Genomic DNA, 22,823 nt, shown 5'->3' with positions numbered 1-22,823 from the left:
ATATAAGAGGAAGCTGGCATATTTGAGAGGATTTTGAAGGCTGATGTACTGGACACATCTACACAAGCTAGAGTTGTCTTGTGATACTCTGAACGAAGGAGCAGTATACATTAATCTAGGCTATGTAGCTGTTTACCTTTCTACAAATTCCCATCCAGGTCAGACACATTGTGCTCTTTGTTTTTTTCTTTTTTTAAAGAACACTCACTGAGTCATCTCTGCGAAAACCTTAAAGCGAATTAGTGGCCAGAACCACATTCTCTACCATCCTCTGGGTTGCCTTCCTGATTGAGGTTATATGAACAAACTGTAGAACATAATCTCTTCTGCTTGGGCATAGGACATCAGCAAGGACACCAATAAGCCTTCAGGCCAGGGAGGGCCTCAAGGCCTTGAATTGTGGAGAGGGCAGGCCAGCATTGCCTTTGCACCTGTTTTGATAAAGAATTCCTGTCCTCTTTGTGCTGAGTTGTTTAGTCAAAGTGAAGAGAGGATGCAGAACTTGGTGGTGTGATTGGAAGGATGAGCTCTGTAGGGGACTCTAGAAGATGTAGCAATCCTTCTTTCCTGCCCTCACCCCCAGTACTTCATCCATTTTTGAAATGATCTTGCATTTTACTTCAGGAGAGCTGGTGATGATAAGTGTTCTTCAAGACATGGTGACTTATTAATGCTAGGAGAGAGATGATAGGAAGCTATATTCTAGAAATGGGGCTTAATTTATAAGATGGAGTTCCTCTTAACTACAAATAGGATTATGCAATTTATAAATTTAATTTAGCAAGTGAAAAGGAGTGACCAAAGAACATCAGGAAAACTACTGGTTATTTAAGACTTTGCGCCTTGTGAACCTAAATTACCTACTTTTCCATGTGCTACTGGAAGGAAGGGGTTTACTCTATTTGAAAGAAGAGGAGAGGGGAAAAATATGTTATTAAGTATATCTGGTGATAACTTTGTAGGCTTGTAGATCTTCATACTGTGTTTTTAATTCTACAACCTTAGTTTTTTCATTTAGTACTTCCCAGGGGTGTTAACGGGTGATGCTCTGGAGGAGTGCGGACTTGCTCGAGAACCTTCCAAGTTCAAAGCAAGAGAAACTGGGGAATTTTGCCAATGACCTTTGAGGATTGCATTATTTGTTTTCCTATCAGAGGCTGTCACTAACAGCTGATTCTCCTATCAAAGAAGAAGTAACAGAAAACAACACAGGAGCCTGCTTGGTTGGTAGGAGGTGCTCGAAGGACAGATCTAAAATGTTTAGTTGGATATTAAGGAGAAGTATATTTCAAATTCAGTGTAAAGGGAGTCTTTACAATAGCCAAGCCTGGCAAAAATGGGAAGGCTATTTTGTGAGGCAGAGGTTTTTTGTCATTAGAGATATTTAAAGAAAGGTTGGAATGGCCTTTTTTGGGGGTAATATTCTAGGGCAGGGATTAGCAAACTTTTTCTCTTAAGGATCACATAGTAAAATAGTTTAGGCATCTGTCACAACTACTCAACTCTACTGTTGTATTGCAAAGGTAACCAAAGACAATAAGTAAACAAATGAGCATGACTATTAAGTTAGTCTGCTCTGGCTGCCCTAAGAAAATACCATAGGCAGAGTGGCTTAAATAACAGAAGTTTATGTCTCGTAGTTCTGGCAGCTGGGAAGTCCGAGATAAAGGTGTTGGCCAATTTGGTTTCCAGTGAGGGCTCGTTTCCTGGCTTGCAGACAGATGCCTTCTTGCTATGTCCTCACATAGTAGAGAGAGAGACGGATATCTGTTTCTTCCTCTTCTTATAAGGCTGCAATCCTAACAGATTACTGCCCCACCCTTATTACTTCATAAAAAGCTGGAGGTTAGGGCTTCAACATAAGAATTTTAGTGGGGGAGTCCACCATTTAGTCCATAGCATCTGTGTTCCAATAAAAGTTTATTTATAAAAACAAGAGGTGGGCTAGATTTGTCCCAAAGACCATAGTTTGACAACCTATTGAATAGAGGAAATTAAATACTGGTGAGCGAGTAGACTAGGTGATCTACCAGCTGATAGATTCAAAACCTGGAGGCTATTGGTAAGTAACCTGCAAAATTAACTGGATCAGAACAAACCTAATTCAGGGCTCATCAACTAGTATTTCTCAGAATAAATCACTTAATAAACAAAAATAGTTCTTCAGTCCAAGATTAATTTTACTTCAATGTGCATCAAATCTATGCTTTTGGCTGATGGGAGATGCAAATGATAAACTGTGCTGGGGTCATCTTTAGAACAGGCCTGGTGTGCTCCTACAGTTGTAAACAGTGCCGGTTATAACGTCTTTTGTCATTGATCAGCATAGAAACCTAGCTTTTTTTTTTTCTTTTGCAGCAAAGCCATGATTATTAATCTCTTCTTTATTTGTAGGAGAAAGGTCTCTAAGATACTTCTCAGCTAGTAGCCTTCTCCCTTCCCTTCCTTTGGAGAAAAATAGAAGCCACTAAATAGGAACTCCCTCCATACTTTGCCACGAATCATAGAAACTTAAATGCCTCTGCACAGTCACTGCTCTTCTCCTTTCTTTCTGTGGCAGCAAAGAATGAGAACTTTTTTTGCTGACTCTAACCCCCTGTACCTCCAAGCTTTTTTGAGATCTCATCACCAGTTTCTTCTGTGTAACTTTAAAAAACGGTCTGTTTTTCCACCCAGCTGTTGTCCCAAGTCTGTCCCAGTGCTCTATCTTGTTTAAAAATAAAAACTAAACACAAAACCAAACCCAGAGACATTATACAAACAATGTAAATTTAACAGGAAATGGAGGACAGAGTCATACTGCACATATATAAAACTCTACTTCAAAACCTCTTCGAAACATTCAGACAACCCCAAACTCCCCACCCAAAGTTCATCCCTCATCTTTCTTCTTTCCCTATAACTCTCCTCTTCGGTCTTGTTTTCTCTTCTTTCTGATCAACACTCTTCTTTGCCTCCTCTCTGTTCCTGGCTTTTCCAAGTGGCATTTTCTGGGGCTTTTTGTACACAGAGAGATTTTATATCTTTCTGCTTCTTTCATATTCATCCTTGTATATCACTGTGCTGGGACCCTTAGCAATTCTTATAAAATACAGATCTGGTCACGCTCTTTGATGAAAAATCTTCAATGACTCCGCATTGATCTGGGGTGAAATTGCCAGACTCCTTACCTGTTCAAAAAGACCCAGTGTCATTTGGACCGTGCTCAACGTTTCAATTATGCTGACTCCCTCATCAATTTTGTTATTGCCCAAGTTCCTTGTTTTCCTTGTTATGGCATTGCTCTCTCACTCATGGGCCTTCACATGCTTCTCTGTGCCCAGAATCCTTATCATCTTCCTCTGTACTTAGCTGAGGCATCCTTCTGGTCTCAGCTAGATACCACTTTCTAATGAAAGCATTCCTTGGCCAGGCATGGTGGCTCATGCCTATAATCCCAGTGCTTTGGGAGGTGGAGGCTGGAGGATTGCTTCAGGCCAGGAGTTCAAGACTAACCTGGACAACAAAGTGAGACCTCATCTTTACAAAAAGTAAAAAAAAAATTAGCTAGGTGGGTGGCACATGCCTATAGTGCCAGCTGCTCAGAAGGCTGTGGCAGGAGGATCACTTGAGCCCAGGAGTTCAAAGCTACAGTGAGCTCTGATTGTGCGACTCCTGGGGCAACAGAATGAGACCCTGTGTCCAAAAAAAAAAAAAAAAAAAAGAAAGAAAAAGAAAAGAGAGAAAGCCTTCCTTCACCCTCTCTGTATTAGCTCTGCTTTCTGATGTCCTGTTTTTATTTCTCAGGGCAACCTTTTATTTCTCCTGTCCTGATATTATTATGCTTTTGAATTTGTCTATAGACTTTTAGTTCATGAGAGTAGGGGCCATGTTTATCCTGGTCACCATTTAATTCCCATCACTTAGCGGAGTATATGGCACATAGAAAGTCCTCAGGAAATATTTTTTGGATAAATTATTTACATTTAAAGTATAACTTTATTTTTTCACATTTGATTAATTTTAATACATATAAATTTATACCTTATTACATAACTTTAAAACCCATTTACATTATAAAGTAAAATACTATTACTTTTTACTTTATAAAGTATTTTTACTTAATTAAAAAGGAACAAATGTGTATTATTCTTGGAAAATTTATCTTTCCATTTGTCATTTTCTGTTTATGCTCCATAAAGTTTTTATGACTTACAATCATAACATTTTTAGAGTGGAAGTCTATGTAAAATATATCATTTTTGTTATTCTTCTTCAGAATGAAGGATTAAACTGAAGATTAAAAGAAAATTTCCACGAAGTTTTGATTATGACAGCATTGTGGAGCACGTACTGGGTTTGAAGCTGCTTTAGTCTTACCTTCAATGAATCCTGAGAAATGCAGTGATAATGCTTAGCATATTATATATATATATATTTCTTTTTCTTTTTATATTTTAGATAAGAGTGCCCAGGAGTGGAATCTGGAAATAGAGTCTACATTTGATGTTGTCAGCTCAAAGCCAGTTGGTGGTCAAGTGATCGTAGCCATCCCTAAGTTGCAAACACAACAGACATACAACATTGAACTTCAACCTGGGAAAAGGATTGTTGAGCTATTTGTGAACATTAGCAAGGTAAATGATGGTACTTCCTGAGAAGCACTGGATGAAAAGCAATACCTGTGCTAAAGAAATGATTAGAAAGGAGGGACTAAGTATGAAAGAAAAATCTACTTTCTCTGCTTATATTTGTCATTTTCTTCTCTATTTTAGTCTCTCATATATTTTCTGTGAGTATGAGCTAAAGAATGATTTTCCCAAATTTTAAGATTAAGAAAATAGAGAATATATTATTAATTTGGCAATTCTTCCTCTCATTTTATTTTTATCATTGTATTTTAATTTTCTGTAGTATTTGTAGTATCCTAAAGCCAAAATACATTCTATGGATTATATTTAAATAGCAGTGGTTATTTTTGGTACTTGTCAATTATTTTGATTATTGATACTTATTCTACATGCATAATTTTAATTCTAAACTCATGATCTTTCATATATCAAGGTAGAATGGATTATTCTTATCTTTTTCTTTTTTCTATTCCTCTAATTGATAATTGTGTACTGAAAAAGGTGGAGCAAAATAACATTCAGTAGCTGTTGAGATAAAGTAAGAACTCAAAATGATTTTTAGTTTTTGGCTTGAAAGAAGAGTCAACTTCAGAGTCCCATTTTAAGTGTTAAGAATGTGGAATAAATGTAAGCTCGGTGTTAGGGATAGGGAGAGGTGTTTTTCTGAACACTCATGTTATTCTGTTCTTTCCTTTTGCTTTTGATGTATTGATCCATGCTAGATTCCCAGCATGCTGATTTTTAAATATTATCAATGAATTGGTCTGATTGGGCATAATATAGGTAGGGAGACTTACATTGTTTTAGAACCTAGACTTTTGTACTTGACTATTTGAGAAATTGATGTAATGCTTTGAGCCTTTTTTGCTGAAAATATGACATATTAGGGTGACTTTTTAATTTTCTTAAAAGAATATTACTGTAGAAACTTGGTGGCCTCATGGACATGGAAACCAGACTGGGTACAACATGACTGTTCTTTTTGAACTGGATGGAGGCTTAAATATTGAAAAATCAGCTAAGGTAAGTAAGTAATTTAAAATATTTTGTGAAATAATTTTATTTCTTTTAAAAATAGTAATACAGATCTTCATGGGAAAAGAAGAAACCGTCAAAACTCTTGCGTCCCCACCCATCAGAGATCATCTTTAGTAACAGCATTCAAAAGCTTCTCTCTCTGTGTGTGTATATATACATACATATATATATACACATATATATATATATATTTTTTTTTTTTTTTTTTTTTTTTGAGACAGAGTCTTGCTTTGCCACTCAGGCTGGAGTGCAATGGTGCAATCTTGGCTCACTGCAACCTCCACCTCCTGGGTTCAAGCAATTCTCCTGCCTCAGCCTCCCAAGTAGCTGGGATTAATAGGCACCCGCCACCACGCCCAGCTAACTTTTGTATTTTTAGTAGAGATGGGGTTTCACCATGTTGACCAGGCTGGTCTTGAATTCCTGATATCAAGTGATCTACGCCTTGGCCTCCCAGAGTGCTGGGATTACAGGCGTGAGCCACTGCGCCCGGCCTTATATTTTTAAATGGATCATACTTTAGATATTATTTTGTCAATAAGTAGTCTCCTGCTATGATTTAAAATTGTACCTTATATCAAAATAATACATCTGTAATTTTAAAACTCAAATATTACTAGTAAGTTTATATGAAAAATAAGACCTCTTGCCCATCACTTCCTATTCTTACTTCCTACTCCCCAGAACCAAACATTTTTAACTTTTATTTATTTCCTCTGACATTCTCCTTCATTTTTCTGAATAAGGTGCTTCTACTGGTGTTTTCTGATTTTTCAGTTTTACCCATTTTAGGATATAGCACTAGGAATTGGAAAGAACTGCACTCTGTTATTTATTAGCTATAGGCTACTTACTTAATCTCGAAATATGTAAAATAGGGACAATAAGAACAAGATGGCTTGGATCTGGCTTGTAAGAGTCATGGCATATAGTTAGTAGAAATGGTATTAACCCTCTTCAAAGATCTCCTCCTCTCCCAGACACCAGCTTCGGTGTTTACAGTTGGCTGGTGTCACCTCTTACATTTGATATTTCCTCTCCTGTGGGCCAGACAACATGCTAAGGATGGAGATATGTCCTTCAGGAGTGCATTTTCTGTTTTTCTTTTGTCCAATCATGCTGTGTATTTTCTGAGACACTGTGAATGTGTGTGTGTGTGTGTGTAAGGGGGGAGGGGAGAGAGAGAGAGTGTGTGTGTATGTGTGTGTGTGTGAGAGAGGGGAAGACAGTGTATGTGTGTTTGTGTGTGTGTGTGTGCACGCACGCACACATGCACAGTTATGTACAGGGAGAACATCCTGGACCCGTCTTAAGGGCCAAAGCATTCCCTCTTATTGTACCCCTCTTGGCTGAGAGGATGTGTGCTGTCTCACACAGTGAGTTTGTTGTGTGTTGTTTTCATGAAAATGTAAAAAATAATGAGTCATTCCAACTTACTACAGAGAAAGAAGAGGAACTTCTGTCTTTTTCTAAGGGAAATAATTCTTTTACATTCAGGCTAATATGATTGTATTATTGTTCATTACACATAAAGATGCCAGCCTTTGAATCGAGCAGCAACAGGAGTGAAGGAGGATGTTTAACTGCCCCACACCTTGAGTTAATGCATGTGTGTGAAATGTGCTCTTTGGCTGTGGCTGCCGTAGAGTTGCTATTTTTGAGGCTGATTCATTCAGTAAATACTTAGGGCACACCTACTGTGTTTTGGCTATTTTGCTAGGTGCTGTTGATAGAGCTGTGACTAAGACACTGTTTCTGTTTCTCTCTGAGACCTTAGTAGAACTAATAATCTGATTGGGAAGTTCAATCATTAAATGAGCCATTGGAATATATTAGCACTCTAGAGATGTAGAGAGTGCCATGGAAGTGCAGAGCAGGGGCATTCTGGGAAGATTCCCAGAGCCTGTGTCCTGAGGGATAAGTAGAATTTGGCCGAGTAATGTAGCAAAGAGGCGGAGGGAAAAGAATGTGAAGGCCCAAGGACTAGAAAGGATGTTGTGTGTTTGCAGAAGTGAAAGAAATTTCAATGCAGTTGTGGTTGAGTTTGAAGTTGAAGAACAAGAGATGGTGTTGTAAAAGTAGCTAGGACAAGGTCCTGCAGGGCCCAGTGAGCCACGTGAAGGAAGAAGCACTGTCCTGAGTGCTGCCGGGATTCTTGGAAGGATTTTAAGGAGGGGGTAAGGATTATATGCATATTTTACAAAGATTGTGTAGATCAGATTGGAAGAATGGCAAAAGTAGGGGACCAGTTAGAAGACTGTGGTGGTGATTCAGACAAAAAATGAGGATTGGTTGGTTTACAGAAATGCTGAGGAAATCAATCTGAAAGAGATTTAGGATATAACATCAGCAGGCTTGATGATGTGGGGGTGGGAAAAAAGAAGGAGTTAAGAATGGTTCCTCAGCTGCTGGTTTGGGCTGCTGAACAGGCAGTCTCTGAACAGCCAGGGCAACTCTGTTCATTAAGTTACATTACTCAGAAAGAAGAGAAGGTTTGGGGGAAGGGGTTGGGTGGAAATTATTTCAGTGTTAGATGTGTTTTGTGTGGGGTGATTTAGAGACACCCAAGGAATAATATTTGATAGGTGTTTCATTAGATAGATCTTAAGCTTAGGGGTTGCATGTGGGTTAAGGATATAGATGTGTAAGTTAGCAGAATGTAGATAATTGTAGCCATGGTAGCAGATGAAATACCTCAGGGATGGCACAGAGAAAAGAGCTAGGACAGAACCCCAGGCAGTCATAATTAGTAAGGTTGGGGTTTGGGGAGAAGCTAGTAGAAGAATCTAAGAAGGAATGGTTGACGAGGTGGAGGGAAAACCAATTTGAGTGGGGAGTCACAGAAACCAGAGGGAAAGAGTGTTTTAAGAAGCAAAGAATGTTCAGAGTGTTGAATGCTGCAAGGGAGTTCAAGTTAGAAAAGAATTGAGAAAGATCCTTTAGATTTGGTGGCAAGGAGATTACTGGTCACCTTGATCAGCATGGAAATCAAATTGTAGTGGGTTGGGGAATGACTCAATGTATGGAAGTAAAGACGGTGAATATAGGCAACTCTTCTGAAAATGTCTGATTGGAAACTATGCTTAGACCAGGTGGTAATGGTGGCCAGTTGGGATCAGATTGGCTTCACATAGGCAACTGAACAAATAAGTAAATATATTGAAGTGGTGGAAGCCAGCCTTTTCATGAATGGAGAAAGGTGGTATCAACATAGAAGGGGGGAAAGCTACAGTGGATTCAAATTGGAGCTAATAGTATGAAGTTATGATTTTCAGTATGTGTAGACAGAGAAATAAATGTCTGTGTAAATGCATGTGTATGTGTGGGTAGACACACACACACACACACATTTCCTAGCTCTTTTCACACATTTCCTAATCCTTCCTCAGAGCGCCTGGGAAGAGTGACTCTCTAGTAGCAGTGAGTGGATTTAGGACCCATATCTTGATTTGGAATACCACTCTGTGCTGAAAGCAATCAGGGCTCTTTGGAGAAATGACTGATTCTCGAGCTGGAGCCTGAAATATCTTGCTGTTCCAGGAAGTAAGGAGGTACTCAATAATAATGTGACACATTGAAAGGACACAAGGGCCTTCAGTCTTCAGTCTTCAGTCTTCAATCTACTATAATCTTCAAAAATGTCAAGGAACGATTGAGGAACTGTCCCACAGTGGAAGAGACTATGTACGAACTGGGTGCAGTGCAGTGATCTTTTTTGTCATAATGTTATTGGGGCAACTGATGAAAACTTGAATGGGGGGGTCTCTGGATTCTTTGTATTATATATAGGAGTTCTTTGTATTATTGTTGTAACTTTATTACAAGTTTGCAATGATTTCAACATAGAAAAGGATACCATTAAGAGAATGGAAAGCAACAGCAAAATCCTGATGGAAAGGGGCCAGTAGCGAGGGAAAGACTAAAAAGAGTTAGAAAGCAGGGAGGTAGTTGAGAGGGCAAGGTCTCTGGGAGGTAGGAGATAAGAAGAGGATGGACTCACTTTGGGATGGGGGGCTCTGTTTTAGTTGTAATAGTGGTGAAAGATAACACATGGGAGGGAAGGATGCAGCTTGAGGATGGAGGTAATTTTGAAGGTCTCTAGGACCATTTAAAGTATATTTTCTTTCTATAAGACTTGCAAACACTTTTGTCAGTGGAGTTTTAGGGTGAAAAAGTAACCCTGAGAAAGAAAGCTAGGGAGTTTTGGTCAAACAACACTTTATTTTTTATTTATTGTGAAATATAACACATACAGAAAAATACACAAGCCATAAGTGAAAAGCTTAGTGAATTATGAGAAAATGAGCACTCAGGTAACTGTCAACATGTTCAAGAAACAGAACATTAATTACTAGCACTTCACACCTCAAACTCTCCCCTCCCTTCTGCGAGCCTCCCCAGTAATGACCCCTGTTTCCTTCCCAAAGATCCACTATCCTGACATCCATCACTAGGTTACTTTTGTCTCTTTTTGAATTTTATGTACATGGAACCATATAGCATGTATTTTTTAGTGTGTGGCTAATTTGGCTCAACATTATGTTTTTGACATTTAGGTACAGTAGTGCCTCCTTATCTGTGGTTTCAGTTACCCATGGTCAACTGTGGTCTGAAAATAGTAAATGGAAAACTCCAGAAATAAGCAATTCATGAGTTTTAAATTGCTCACTGTTCTGTGTAGCATGATGGAATCTCGTGCTGTCCTGCCCCGTCTTGTCCAGGACATGAATCATCGCTTTGTTGAGCATATCCTTGCTGTATACATTATCCACCTGTTAGTCGCTCAGCAGCCTTCCCTTTATCAGACGGAAAGAGTCATAGTATATATGGGGTTCAGTAGTATCTGCAGTTTCAGGCACCTACTGGGGGTCTTGGAGCGTATCCCCTGCAGATAAGGGGGGACTGCTGTTTATTGTTCTGTGTAACTGTAAGTTTGTCTATTTAAGTTGTATAAAATTTTATTATACTACACATTTTGCTGTTGCAATTTGAGTAGTTGCCAGTTTTGGCTATTCCAAGTAATGCTGCTGTGAACGTTACTGATATAACACTCGGAGCACATATGCCCCCAACGGCATGTCTGCTGGGAGTGGAATGGCATGATTATGGAGGATGCATGAGTTCAGCTTTGTAGATTATGCTAAACTGCCATCCGAAGTGGTTATATGAGACTTGCCTAGGCTCCTCATGCTTGCCGGCACTTGGTACTGTGTCAGACAGGACATTGAACACTGTTTTCTCATCACCAGCCCCTCCTTATTTCACCTCTATTGCTCTTGTTTATTGTTACCCTGGGCTTGCTTTATGCAAAAATAATTCTGTTTTAAATATACCTCATTGAAATCCATCTTGCTTCAGTTTTATATCTTTGTTTCTTGCCTCTCCTCTTCCACTGAGCTTAGAAACGTGTTTAGGATTTTTTTTTTTTTTAACTGAGTATATCAGGAGACAGCAGCATATCTGACTCAGACAAAAGGTCCTGGGGAAGTTAAAGATTTTGAATGCAGCCTATACAGCAGAAATGTATGGAATCATGAAAAGAATGCAGACACTTGAGAGAGAGGAAAGGGCCGACTACATTTCTTTGTGAACATGGCAGAATATCTTGATGACTGAGAATTTTCTTATGTTGAGTGACATTGGGGCAAATGGTTTAAGCAAGAAGGGAGGTAATATAGGGAAAATATCAACAGGCAATTTAAACATTAATAAATAACAAAATAAAAAATAAATGTTGGGATATCATAAATTCTGCCAAATAAATCATTGCCTGAGAGACCTTAGAATGTGAGTCTGGGAGAGTTAGCTTTATCAGTTTGGGAAACCAAATTGATTTTTTAACAAAAGAAAAAGTTTTGTGTATAAGTGGGAATGGTAGAGGATACTCTGGGTAAATGGAATAAAAAATCTGACCAATCAGTTTTTGCCATTTTCTGCCCAGGTTAACTGAGTGTTTTTATCCTACTAATTGATTGTACTGAATTGACTAGGTAACGTGTTTTAATGAACTAATACATATTTTTGAATGCTTATTATGGCTTGCCTTTATGGAAAAACAGGAAACCAATTAGTTGATATTTCTCTTACACCTAATTTATTTTATAAGAATTTCCCAAGTATTCCATGTATAAGGTATCGTTTTGCTAAAAGCAGCAGAAGGCTGTTGCTGTGTACGTTTGCTCCTGGGATCAAGATTCTCCAATTAAATTATTGTAGGAAAATAGATGTAATAATAAGTACTCTACAATCAATTAAAACTTGTATTTCATAGTTCCCAAGCCAGAGGAGGTGAATGATTGTCCGTGGCTACTACAATTAGAAAAACAATTGGGATTTTTTTTTCTTTTTCAGTTTTTTTTTTTTCTTTTTTAATGTCACTTTGTTCTTTGTTTCTTAAATTCCTGTCTTCATCTTTGCAAATTGCACAGGGCAAAAAACCAACATAATACTAGTGGAATTTTTTCTAAGTGCTACTCTTGGCACTCTAAAGACCTTAAAAGTACATAGCCAAAGAATATGGAATTAGTAATAATCAAGGTGTATTTTTATATTGAGAGGGCACAGGGATTATGAAGTGTGTCTCTTTCTGTATTAGGTTTCTAGGTCTATTATTACAAATTACTATAAACTGAGTATCTTAAAATTTATTTTCTCACAGTCTTGGAGGCTGGAGTCCAAAATCAAGGTGTCGGCAGAGCTGTGTTCCTTCCGAAAGCTCTGGGAAAGAATTCTTCCTTGCCCCTTCCAGCTTCTCATCATTGCTGGCAATCCTTGGCTTGTAGATGCATCACTCTGATCTCTGTCTCCACCATCATATAGCTTTCTCCTTGTGTGTGTCTCTTGTTTCCTTTTCTTATAACTACACCAGCCATTGGGTTAGGGCCCAGTATGACCTCATTTTAACTAAACTAAATATATTTGCAAAGACTTTATTTCCAAATAAGGTTGTATTTTTGGGTGGACATGAATTTTGGGGGGACACTGTTCAACCCAGTACACTGTCTTTTTGGCCTTATTCTTGTCAGAAGTTTTATTAAATATTTCCAAGATGGCTATAGGCAGTGACTTCTCCGGGTGGGCCTTGGGAGCAGTTAGCCCTAGGTGCAGACAGTAAGTGGGTGAATTGTGTGTAGACTATAGATTGGCCTGTTTTTCATTATTACTATATACTGGCAATCCTATTAATAAATAATGCCAGTGATAGAATACTTCTCCTATCCTCCCCCATCACCAATCATATGTTGGTCTAAGTTTTAACTATGTGTTTGGTTACTCTTGAATGTTAATAGTATACATGTATGCTTAGATTTGGCACATTTTTATTACCAGTCCTCTAATAGACATTATATTCTACATGAAAGTTAATTTGGAGTACTTTTTTTTTTTTTTTTTTTGAGACAGAGTTGTCTTTTGTTGCCTAGGCTGGAGTGCAATGGCGTGATCTCGGCTCATCACAACCTCTGCCTCCCGGGTTCAAGCGATTATTCTGCCTCAGCCTCCTGAGTAGCTGGGATTGCAGGCATGCACCACCATGCCCGGCTAATTTTTGTATTTTTAGTAGAGATGGGGGTTTCTCCATGTTGGTCAGGCTAGTCTCAAACTCCCGACCTCAGGTGATCCACCCGCTTCTGCCTCCCAAAGCGCTAGAATTACAGGCGTGAGCCACTGCACCTGGCCTGGAGTACTCTTAGTTATACAGTCATTCCCGGATACATGAAGATTCAGCTTCATACAGTCATTTTGAAAGCAAATTTATAACAGTTTGGAATTGTTTGAGCTTGTTTTGAACACAGTTTGTGCCTCCATTCCCTGTCCTATACATGCCTGCATTTAAAAGCATTGCAGATTAGAAATAAACAACAATAGCACAGTGATTATAAAAAAGGAGAAACTCAACATAAGTTACTTCAATTCGATGTGATCTCTTGGAGTTATTTTTATGCTTTAAATTTACAGTTGAGAAAGCTATGGACTCTGAGGTGTAATGTGTAATATTTTGCTTGGTAAGTGCATATTTTAGTTCATGTATGAAGTATATTCTACTAATTTTAATAGTGTCTTTAGAATTGAAATTTATTCTTTTAAATTTGTTGTTTTAAAACTAAAGAAATAGTCAAAGGAAAACATGACATCAGTGGTATGCTTTAGTAGGGGGTGGCAGATACTGAAAAAAATACTTTAGAATTATTATTATTATTTTGTTCTTTTTAGAGACAGGGGCTCACTCTGTCACCCAGGCTGCTCATAGCTCACTGCAGCTTTGAACTTCTGGGCCCCAGTGATCCTCCTACCTTATCCTCCTGAGTAGCTAGGACTACTACAGGCACATGCTACCATGCCTTGCCTATTTTATTTTTCTAGAGATGGGGAGCAGTTAGCCTTAGGTGCAGGCAGTAAGTGGGTGTTGCAACACAGCCTGCCATGTTGCCCAGGCTGGTCTCACACCCCTGTCCTCAAGCAATCCTCCTGCTTCAGCCTCCCAAAGTGTTGAGGTTATAGGCATGAGCCACTGCCTGGCTGGAATTCTTTTTGACAGCACTCTGGATACTTTAAACAGAGATCAAATGTGTGAATTGGTCAGATAGGCCTATATTGAAGGTGGCAGAGTGGAAATAAAGAAGTCATTCTTACCTTTCTGGAAACAGAGATCAAACGTGTGAACTGGTCATAGAGAAGGTAGTAGAATGGAGATAAAGGAGTCATTCTCATATTTCCAGAAAAACTGCTGCAGAATGCACAGAAAATAGCTTCAAGGAATGGGATTATTATTTCATAAACCTCTGCTATGGTCCAGGATAAAAGATGCTGCATATGTGGCCAGTATTCACTGTGGAGTTCATGCAAAAATCAAAGAAATTAATCCAAAATTTTATTTCAGCCTCTTGGAAATTATTCTCTGAGCCTTGTGGAATTTGCTTTTTTGGAAACTTTTTTTTTCCTGTGTGATTTTTTTTTTTAGAACTTTGGAAAAATTGTATTCATTCTTTCTCATCTCACCTCATTGATGGGAAAAGCTGCAGAAAAGCTTTCCTAGACAAGATGGAAGGTTCATTATGAAGCTGGGCCACAGTAGAAAAATTTTGAAAAGTTAATCTCAACTCTGAAGTACCATGTAATCCAAAGAAAATGTGGACACGTGAATCAGCTCAGACATTCCTCTCTGCTGTGTGCGGTTTTCTCTCTGGAATTATCTTTTTTCTGGTGTAGTTTTAGATGACATTAATCAGATACAAAAATATTTGCAAATAGACTCCATCTTGAACAATGTACAGTGAAATACCAAACTTTAAAATTCTTCTTTGAAGATAAGTGCACAGAAATTTTGGTGAAGCCTATTTACTGTGCAACAACAAAATATAAGGAAATCGACATTTACATAGAAAAAAGAATCAAATTTTGAAGGAGAGTGTCAGGAGAAACAACAAAGAGTTGCTGGTTTTCCATTGCTCAGAGAAATCCACATAGCAATGCCAAACGCCCCAATTGTTGTCCCTGAGAACTGGACACTTGTTCTACAGCAATTAATCAAATAGTATCTGTGTTCACAATCATTTAGCCATTTTCTCTGATTTTACAGAAGAAATACTTGAGAAGTGGGATTTTTTTTTTTTTTATACCTCAGAGGCATTTGTAAGCTGTTTGAATGAAAGTCAAAAGAACAAAGGCATGGATATGACTGCATTTTTTTGGAGTTTAATGTGATGTGGGATTATTATGAATCTCTACCAAACTTATGTTTAATACTTTTCTAAAATATTTGCATATCACTGGCCTCATCTGGAAGAACATTTCTGAGTTAAAATTAATAAAAGGTGTTTTTCCATCAGCTACGACAAATAAATCAAAAGAGCTGGCTATACCCTTTGTTGAACATGTATGTCCAAAGAAGATCAATTCTGAGAAAGTTGTTGACAGATTTTTAGAAGGTAAGGCTGAAAATAGCAAATATTATTATTTCTTACTATAGCATACCATTATGTATGTTATTCCCTTTGTTTATAATTTTATTAAATATATTAATATAATCAAAACTTGAATCTATTAACTTTTCCTTTTTTGTACGCTAATATTTGTTTTACTTTTTAAAAAAACTGGCATGATTATACAAAGTTCGGGGAAAGACAATTTTTAATGTCTACATTCTTTTCTGGACATTATCATTATTCATTTCATTTCATTACTTCTATTGAAAATAACTTTGTCATATGGAAGAGGAGGTCTTAAAAAGTGATCCTATCTGGTGTCAGATATACTAGATACACATCTGGCTACAAGGATACATAACTATGCCGATGTCAATGTTAATCTGTTAACTTCTGGTTGTGCTGTCTGCAAATTGCAAGGGCACAGCAAAGAATGTCTCGTGTCATCCTGCACAGACCTGTTTGACAAGAACTATTTGTGGAGACCCAGAGCTTGTTTTCTCAATACTTTTACATGCTGGAGCACTTTCAGAACAAAGACAGGAATGCAGTGTTTAGTTGTCTCTTAAAATACATGTAAAAGGATTTTAGCAGGTTTGACATTTGACAATGTTTAGAAATAAGTGGGTTTCTTTTTAAGAAGAAAATTGCCCTTTTGAAAATCTAGTGATGCTATTACAGCTTTTAAAGTATCTGATACAAACAGCTGAGAAGCAGCCTTGGGTTTGTGAATCAATGATTCATTACATATCATCTGTTTGGTCTGCCAGAGAAAGAAATTTGAGGAGTACCGTATTTATCAGTCACGTACCTCTTAGGCCCTTTAGTTCAGATATCCTTAATTCTTGTTTGAAAGAATGCATTCAACTATCCTGCGCTTTTAAAGTTAATCCTTCTATTTTGAAAATGAAATCTTTTTGAAGCTAATAAAAACACTGATCTAGTGAGGAATAGAAACTTCAAAAATAGATAAAAATTTAGAAGTTAAAAATTTTAATTTTCTAACTGCCCGACTTACACATTTTTTAGTTTCTTAGGTATTTATGCCTTTTTCCTACTGTTAGACAATAATTTGCTTTGTTGGACTGTTTAAAAAATTATAGTCTCATATGAAGATTATATATTTACTTTGGATGCAAATATGTGTTACTCAAGTGTCTTTTCAAGAAATCTTTTAGAACCCATTATTTTCTCTGAAGTAAAATACCTGTTGTAGAAGAAGGCTTTTATGTGACTATCAAGACTGCCAGAGGACGTGGAAAATTACTGACACTTATCATAGAAGCGGGAGCCTTTCACTTGTGAAAGAATGCCCAGAGGGAAAGGTGGCTGGTAATTACTACTTCACCTCTGAGGCACTGTCGGGTGGTTTGGGTTTATTGTCACCCCAGTCATAACTTGTTATTGCAAGAGTTGGGGGATAGGGAGAGATGTCTTTTTATAAGAACATTTGCACAGAAAGGAAAAACATTCTGGAAAGTGTTATGTTGTATAGTTAATACAATTGGTAGCATTAATATATATTAAGAAACAAATAAATTCTATTTTCTGCAGTAGTGATTCTCAAATTTTTCTGGACTCAGCACTGCATTATACTTACAAAAGTTATTGAAAACCCCAACATGCTTTTGTTTATATGGGTTATATGTACCGATATTTACCATATTAACTATTAAAACTGAGAATTAAGTATTTACTTATTCATTTTAAATAACCATAATAAACCATGGCACATATGACTGTTTTTTATATATGATTTATTTTATAAAAAATATATTGACCAAAAAAACCAGTGGAAATAATGACAGTTTTACATGTTAGCAAGTCACTTTAATGTCTTGTTTAGTAGGAGACAAAGGGATTCTCATCTGTATCTGCCTTCAGTCAATTTGCAATATGTTGTTTCGGTTGAAACAGATTAAGGAAATCTGACCTCACACAGATGTACTTGGAAAAGGGAAAAAATAGTCTTTTCAGATAAATTGTGGATTTTCTTTTAACCAATGATAGTTTTCTTTTAACAAATGATAGTTTCTTAAACTTTTTGTTCTCTGTTACATTAAAATTCATTGGTCTATCTTGCACTTTGTTTGAATTCTTTACTCATATTATGTGATATTGTAATATAATGCATTGGTTATTGGAAAATGTTTGTTTCTTGAGAGTTACAGATCTTCCAAATGTTGAAACATTTCCTTTTATAATATCACATTTGTTAATATCACCACTGATGTCATCTAAAAAGTTTTTAAGTATTTAAGTAGTATCTACTACCATGAGGTAGCAGATACAAGTTTTCCCTAATCCCAATTTTTACTTGAAAGTTTGAATTTTATCCTTGGCCACAAATACTGCTAGTTGTTTTCCTTGAAATGATAGGCTCACTCCATTCATTTTCTAGAGAATGTCTGCCAGGTATCCAAGTCTGAATAACCATCATTTGTCTGTCAGTCCTTCTGTCAAGTAAAAATGGAGTGTCATGAACAAGGCCAATTCAGCTTACATACAACTCTAATAATGGCCCAGAGGCTTTTCCTCCAGCTATCTATTGTGAATGGTGCTTTATGGATATTGCTCATGTCATAATGCAGGATATTAAAATGATGCATACTGAGGGTTGGGATTTAATGAAATTAATGTTTACTGCTTTATCAAGGACATTCTTAAATGAAACTGGTTTTTTTCATTTTCCTGCTGCTAATGCATGAAGGTGAAAGATGTAACGACTACTAGCAGTTTGGAGCTACTGCCTTGATTCCTGCTAAGGCACCAGCAGTGTTACCCACCACTGCTTTTGTAACGTCAGTGCAAATGTTAACACAGTAATTACAGGATATTATTCAAAAACTTATTTAGTACTTTGAATATTTCAGCACGTCTTCTATATTGTTGCCAAAAATTCACAGAAAAGAAGATTTTTGATGATTTATTGTGCTGATAACTGACAAATACAGGCAAACTGGCAAGTCCATCTATATCTGGAGATTCACTCATTTGTAAAGCAAAAGTATGATTATTTCAGATGAGATATCAGGCCAGTCTTCATATTGTGGTCAAATCTCTTAATTGGACGAGTTACTCTGTCATTGCAAAGTGGCAGTGCTGTTATTTCCTTTACTAACTTTTCATCTAGTAAGCATTCTGCAATGTCAACAGTACAACTACCTCTCAGCTAGTATGTGTACTTCTCCAGCCAGGGGTGCATAACTAACCCTGTAAGATGCTTCACTGGGTTTTTTCATGTCTGGTTTGAAAAGATATAATAAACACTGTTTGACTTTTAATGAGCTTATCATGTATAAGTTTAAATATTCAATTCTCTTTTCTTCATACTGTGAATGATTTGTCTCAATGAGACACTACAACTTAACTGGCACCATAAATATTATTTTAAAATGTTCCATTGCATAATGCACAAAAAGGTAAGTTATTAACATCCATAAAGTCAAGAGAAAGATGGCTTTCATCATAATTTCACTTCTTATTCATAATTTTACCCAGTTTCTTTAGAGTAGATTCTTCCCTTCCATGAGTCAAAAGACTGTCTGTTATGTCAGTTTCACCTTTTTCAGCATCCTCAGATATAGACAGATAGTGCAGTTATAGGTTGAGAAGGTAAGCCTTTTTTCTTCCAAGACGGAGTCTTGCTCTGTAGCCCAGGCTGGAGTGCAATGGCACGATCTTGGCTTGCTGCAACCTCTGCCTCCCGGGTTCAAGTGATTCTCCTGCCTCAGCCTCCCAAGTAGCTGAGATTACAGGCATGCACCACCACACCCAGCTAATTTTTGTATTTTTAGTAGAGATAGGATTTCAACATGTTGGCCAGGCTGGTGAGAAGGTAAGCCTTCTAATCCCATTTTGACAATTCATCCCTAAATTAGAAAAAAGTATTATAAATAAATTTTCTTTTAGAACAAGATAAAATATTATTAAGGTGTAAAATGAGTTTCAATTAAAATTAAAATTTGTTTTTATTTGAAAACTTAAAAATATTGCTGTGAAACAAAGGAATAAGTAGTACCTACTCCTTTTGTGCTTCTGTGTAGGTTGCAAGGGAAACTTTGGGTTTCAAAGTAAGAATTTATTGAACAACAATGAGGGTACAGAGATTACAGCAGGAATAATCAAATACAGCTATTAATAGTAAGAGCACAGTAAAAGTACTGAGAACAAACTGAGTTAATCTCTGAAAATGCACGGCTTCATACCATAAACCTCTGCCGCAGAGCTACATCACAATGGAATACACAGCACACATTCCATTAGCTGTCAGAGTGATGAAGTAGGCACACATCTTGTAGTCTCTGGAAAATTCCACTGACACTCAGAGACTGAGAGAGATAAAGGCAAATAATATTTTAGTTTTACTCTAAGTAAAGTCAAGGACACACTGACAGTCTCCAAGGGACCTCCTGGAGTCCCCAGGCCACACTTAAAGAACCGTGCACTGTTCTAGATATTGGAACCCACCATCATGGTGTTTTAAAAGTCACCTCTGAAAATCACTGTGCATTCTTGACATTTTGCAACCCTGAAGCAGGAGTGATCATCGCGTGTCAAGATCCTTCTTATCCAGGACATATTCTGTATCTTCTTGTAAAGTTAATTCTGAGATCTTTTGTCATTTCATATAAATAAAGTCAGGAGTCAGGAAGCAGGAGAATGGTGGACACTTTTATTACATGAAATAATTTGACTAATTCATTCACTGATTTTTTAAGTTAGAGAAATATGTGCTTTTGGCTTAAGGCTAGGCTTTATTGGTATAAAATCTTATCATATAAACGATCCAATTTATGGCTGGCAAGAATAAAGATTTTGATAAAAATGTCAAAGCTTCTCTATCTGGGGTCTTGCTGCCCATGCTTAACTGGGGGAAAACCTGGCTAGGCTGTCACTAGGATGGAGACTCTGCTTCCTCTCCAGAGCACCAATAGCACAGAGTGCATGATCCTGCTGCATCTACTTCCATTAGAACACCATGTACATCTCCAGTCAAGAAACCAGAGCGTGCTCAAACATTGAGTTTAATGTGTAATTAGGATTAAATTACCCATTAAACAAAGTGATTTTATGGTAATGTGTTATTAAGATTGCAAAGTTGTTAAGTTATAACATTTGATTCTAAGATGCATGTTTGGCTACCTTTTAACAACACTGAAATGAGAATGTGTTTTTCAAAGACAGCATTTTTTTCTATTTTTTTGAAATAGCATGTTTTTGTTTTAATTTAGAAATGTTATCTTCAAATTGTCTTTTTTGATGTTATCACAAATGCCTATTTCATGTGGAAGACTACAGTAGCTGTTTAGTGGTTTCTATATTTCTCTTTTAAAAGAGAAATAACGGATGCTAGCAATAATTTATATGTGTATATTCCTGAAATGTGCATTTCCACATTATGTGCTTCATAGTAAATAGGAAAATTAGCATTAAACTACTGAATGTAGTTTTTCAAAAAGGTCTGCTTCTTTTTTTAAAAAAACTATTTTGCTTATGTTTAAATTTGATATTCATCATTTAATTCTGTTCATTGCAGGTTTATTTTAGGACAGTGGAACTTATAGAAGAGCCTATAAAAGGGTCTCCTGGTTTGAGTTTCTATTTCAAAATTAATGGATTTCCCATATTTCTAAAAGGCTCAAACTGGATCCCAGCAGATTCATTCCAGGACCGAGTAACCTCTGAGTTGTAAGTTATTGTCTTTCTTTTCTTGTTCTTCTTTTAATTAGCAGTCCCGCAAAGCTTGAGGTTTACTCATTTTTACTTTCTTTGGTCTCTGGGCAAGGAACTAAGAGGTAGTATAGAATTCTAGATGATGGAAACTTTAGAATGGAGAGGATTTTAAAAATTATATATTCCATTCTCCTGGGTTACAGGTGGTCTTACAGCTAAACTATTTGAGACTGTTGAAGCCATTCGATTTTTAGAAAACTATTATATGTTTATTCTGGAGAAATAAGAAAATGAGTAATTTATATTTTGAATAGTCCCCGAAAAAAATATTACAATCAACTATTTTCAGCTTTTCAAATGATACGTTAAATGTTTTGAGCATGGTTTTGAAAGATAAGAACACATATTTACCTTTTTTTTTTTTTTTGAGATGGAGTCTTGCTCTGTTGCCCAGGCTGGAGTGCAGTCGCGTGATCTCAGCTCACTGCAACCTCCGCCTCCCAGGCTCAAGCGATTCTCCTGCCTCAGCCTCCCAAGTAGCTGGGATTACAGGTGCAGGCCACTAGCACTCAGCTAATTTTTGTATTTTTAGTAGAGATGGGGTTTCACTATGTAGGCCAGGCTGGTCTTGAACTCCTGACCTCAAATGATCCACCTGCCTCAGCCTCCCAAAGTGTTGGGATTACATGCGTAAGCCACCGGGCCCAACCCCATATTTACCTTTCTATGCTAAGGTATTTGCATATTCTTTTACTTTTATCCCAACAAAAGAACTAAACAAAATCTCATGTGTAGTGGAGGTGCGGTTGTGGGAGGGTGGGGAGGAAACTGGGAGCTGTTGGTCAGAGGATACAATGTAGCAGATATGCAAGAGAACAAGTCCAGAGATCTGATGTGCACTAGGAATATAGGTTAAAAAAAATTGTGCTATTTATAGGATTCATGGTAAATGAGTGAGTAGATTTTAGCTACTTGTGCCACAAAAGCAAAAAAGAGTGGATAACTATGTAGGACAGCAGTCCCAAACCTTTTTGGCACCAATAACCAGTTTCATGGAAGACAGTTTTTCTACAGATTGGGGGTGGGGGATGGGGGGATAGTTTTGGAATGAAACTGTTCTACCTCAGATCATCAGGAATTAGATTCTCATAAGGAGCATGCAACCTGTATCCTTCGCATGCACAGTTCACAATAGGGTTCCTGCTCCTATGAGAATCTAATGCTGCCGCTGATCTGACAGGAGGTCAGGTAGTAATGCTTGCTCACCAGCTGCTTACCTCCTGCTGTGCCATCTGATCCATGGTCCAGTCCATGGCCTGGGGGTTGGGACCCCTGTTGTAGGATGGTAAGTACGTTAGTTTTTTCACTATAGTAACCTTTTAACTATCTATATATATATCCCATAACATTATGTCATATACCTTAAATATACACAATACAATTTATTTAAAAACAAAATATAATCTTAAAAGTTCTAGATCTAGGAAAAAAAATGTTTTTCCAAGACTGAAGGAATAGAACTTTGGAAGAAAATAATATTTCCTAATTGGATCTGTAAACTTAAATCTTTGCAATG

At 37.2% G+C, this 22,823-nt stretch overlaps 1 protein-coding gene across 2 annotated transcripts in view; it reads left to right on the top strand.

Moving 5' to 3' along the window:
* Nucleotides 1-22,823, top strand: part of MANBA (mannosidase beta) — a 129,354-nt gene that overhangs the window by 65,674 nt on the left and 40,857 nt on the right. For both annotated transcript variants that reach the window (XM_004040205.4, XM_055385419.2), the window contains exons 6-8: nt 4,441-4,616; nt 5,523-5,633; nt 21,111-21,262. In XM_004040205.4, coding sequence (XP_004040253.3) covers nt 4,441-4,616; nt 5,523-5,633; nt 21,111-21,262 — 439 coding nt within the window. The remainder of the gene's footprint in view (nt 1-4,440; nt 4,617-5,522; nt 5,634-21,110; nt 21,263-22,823) is intronic.

This window comes from Gorilla gorilla, chromosome 3 (assembly GCF_029281585.2).
Source record: "Gorilla gorilla gorilla isolate KB3781 chromosome 3, NHGRI_mGorGor1-v2.1_pri, whole genome shotgun sequence".
In the NCBI taxonomy this organism is placed as follows: Eukaryota; Metazoa; Chordata; class Mammalia; order Primates; family Hominidae; genus Gorilla; species Gorilla gorilla.
Note: the sequence above shows the minus strand (reverse complement) of the source record. Positions and strands in the feature narration are given on the sequence as shown.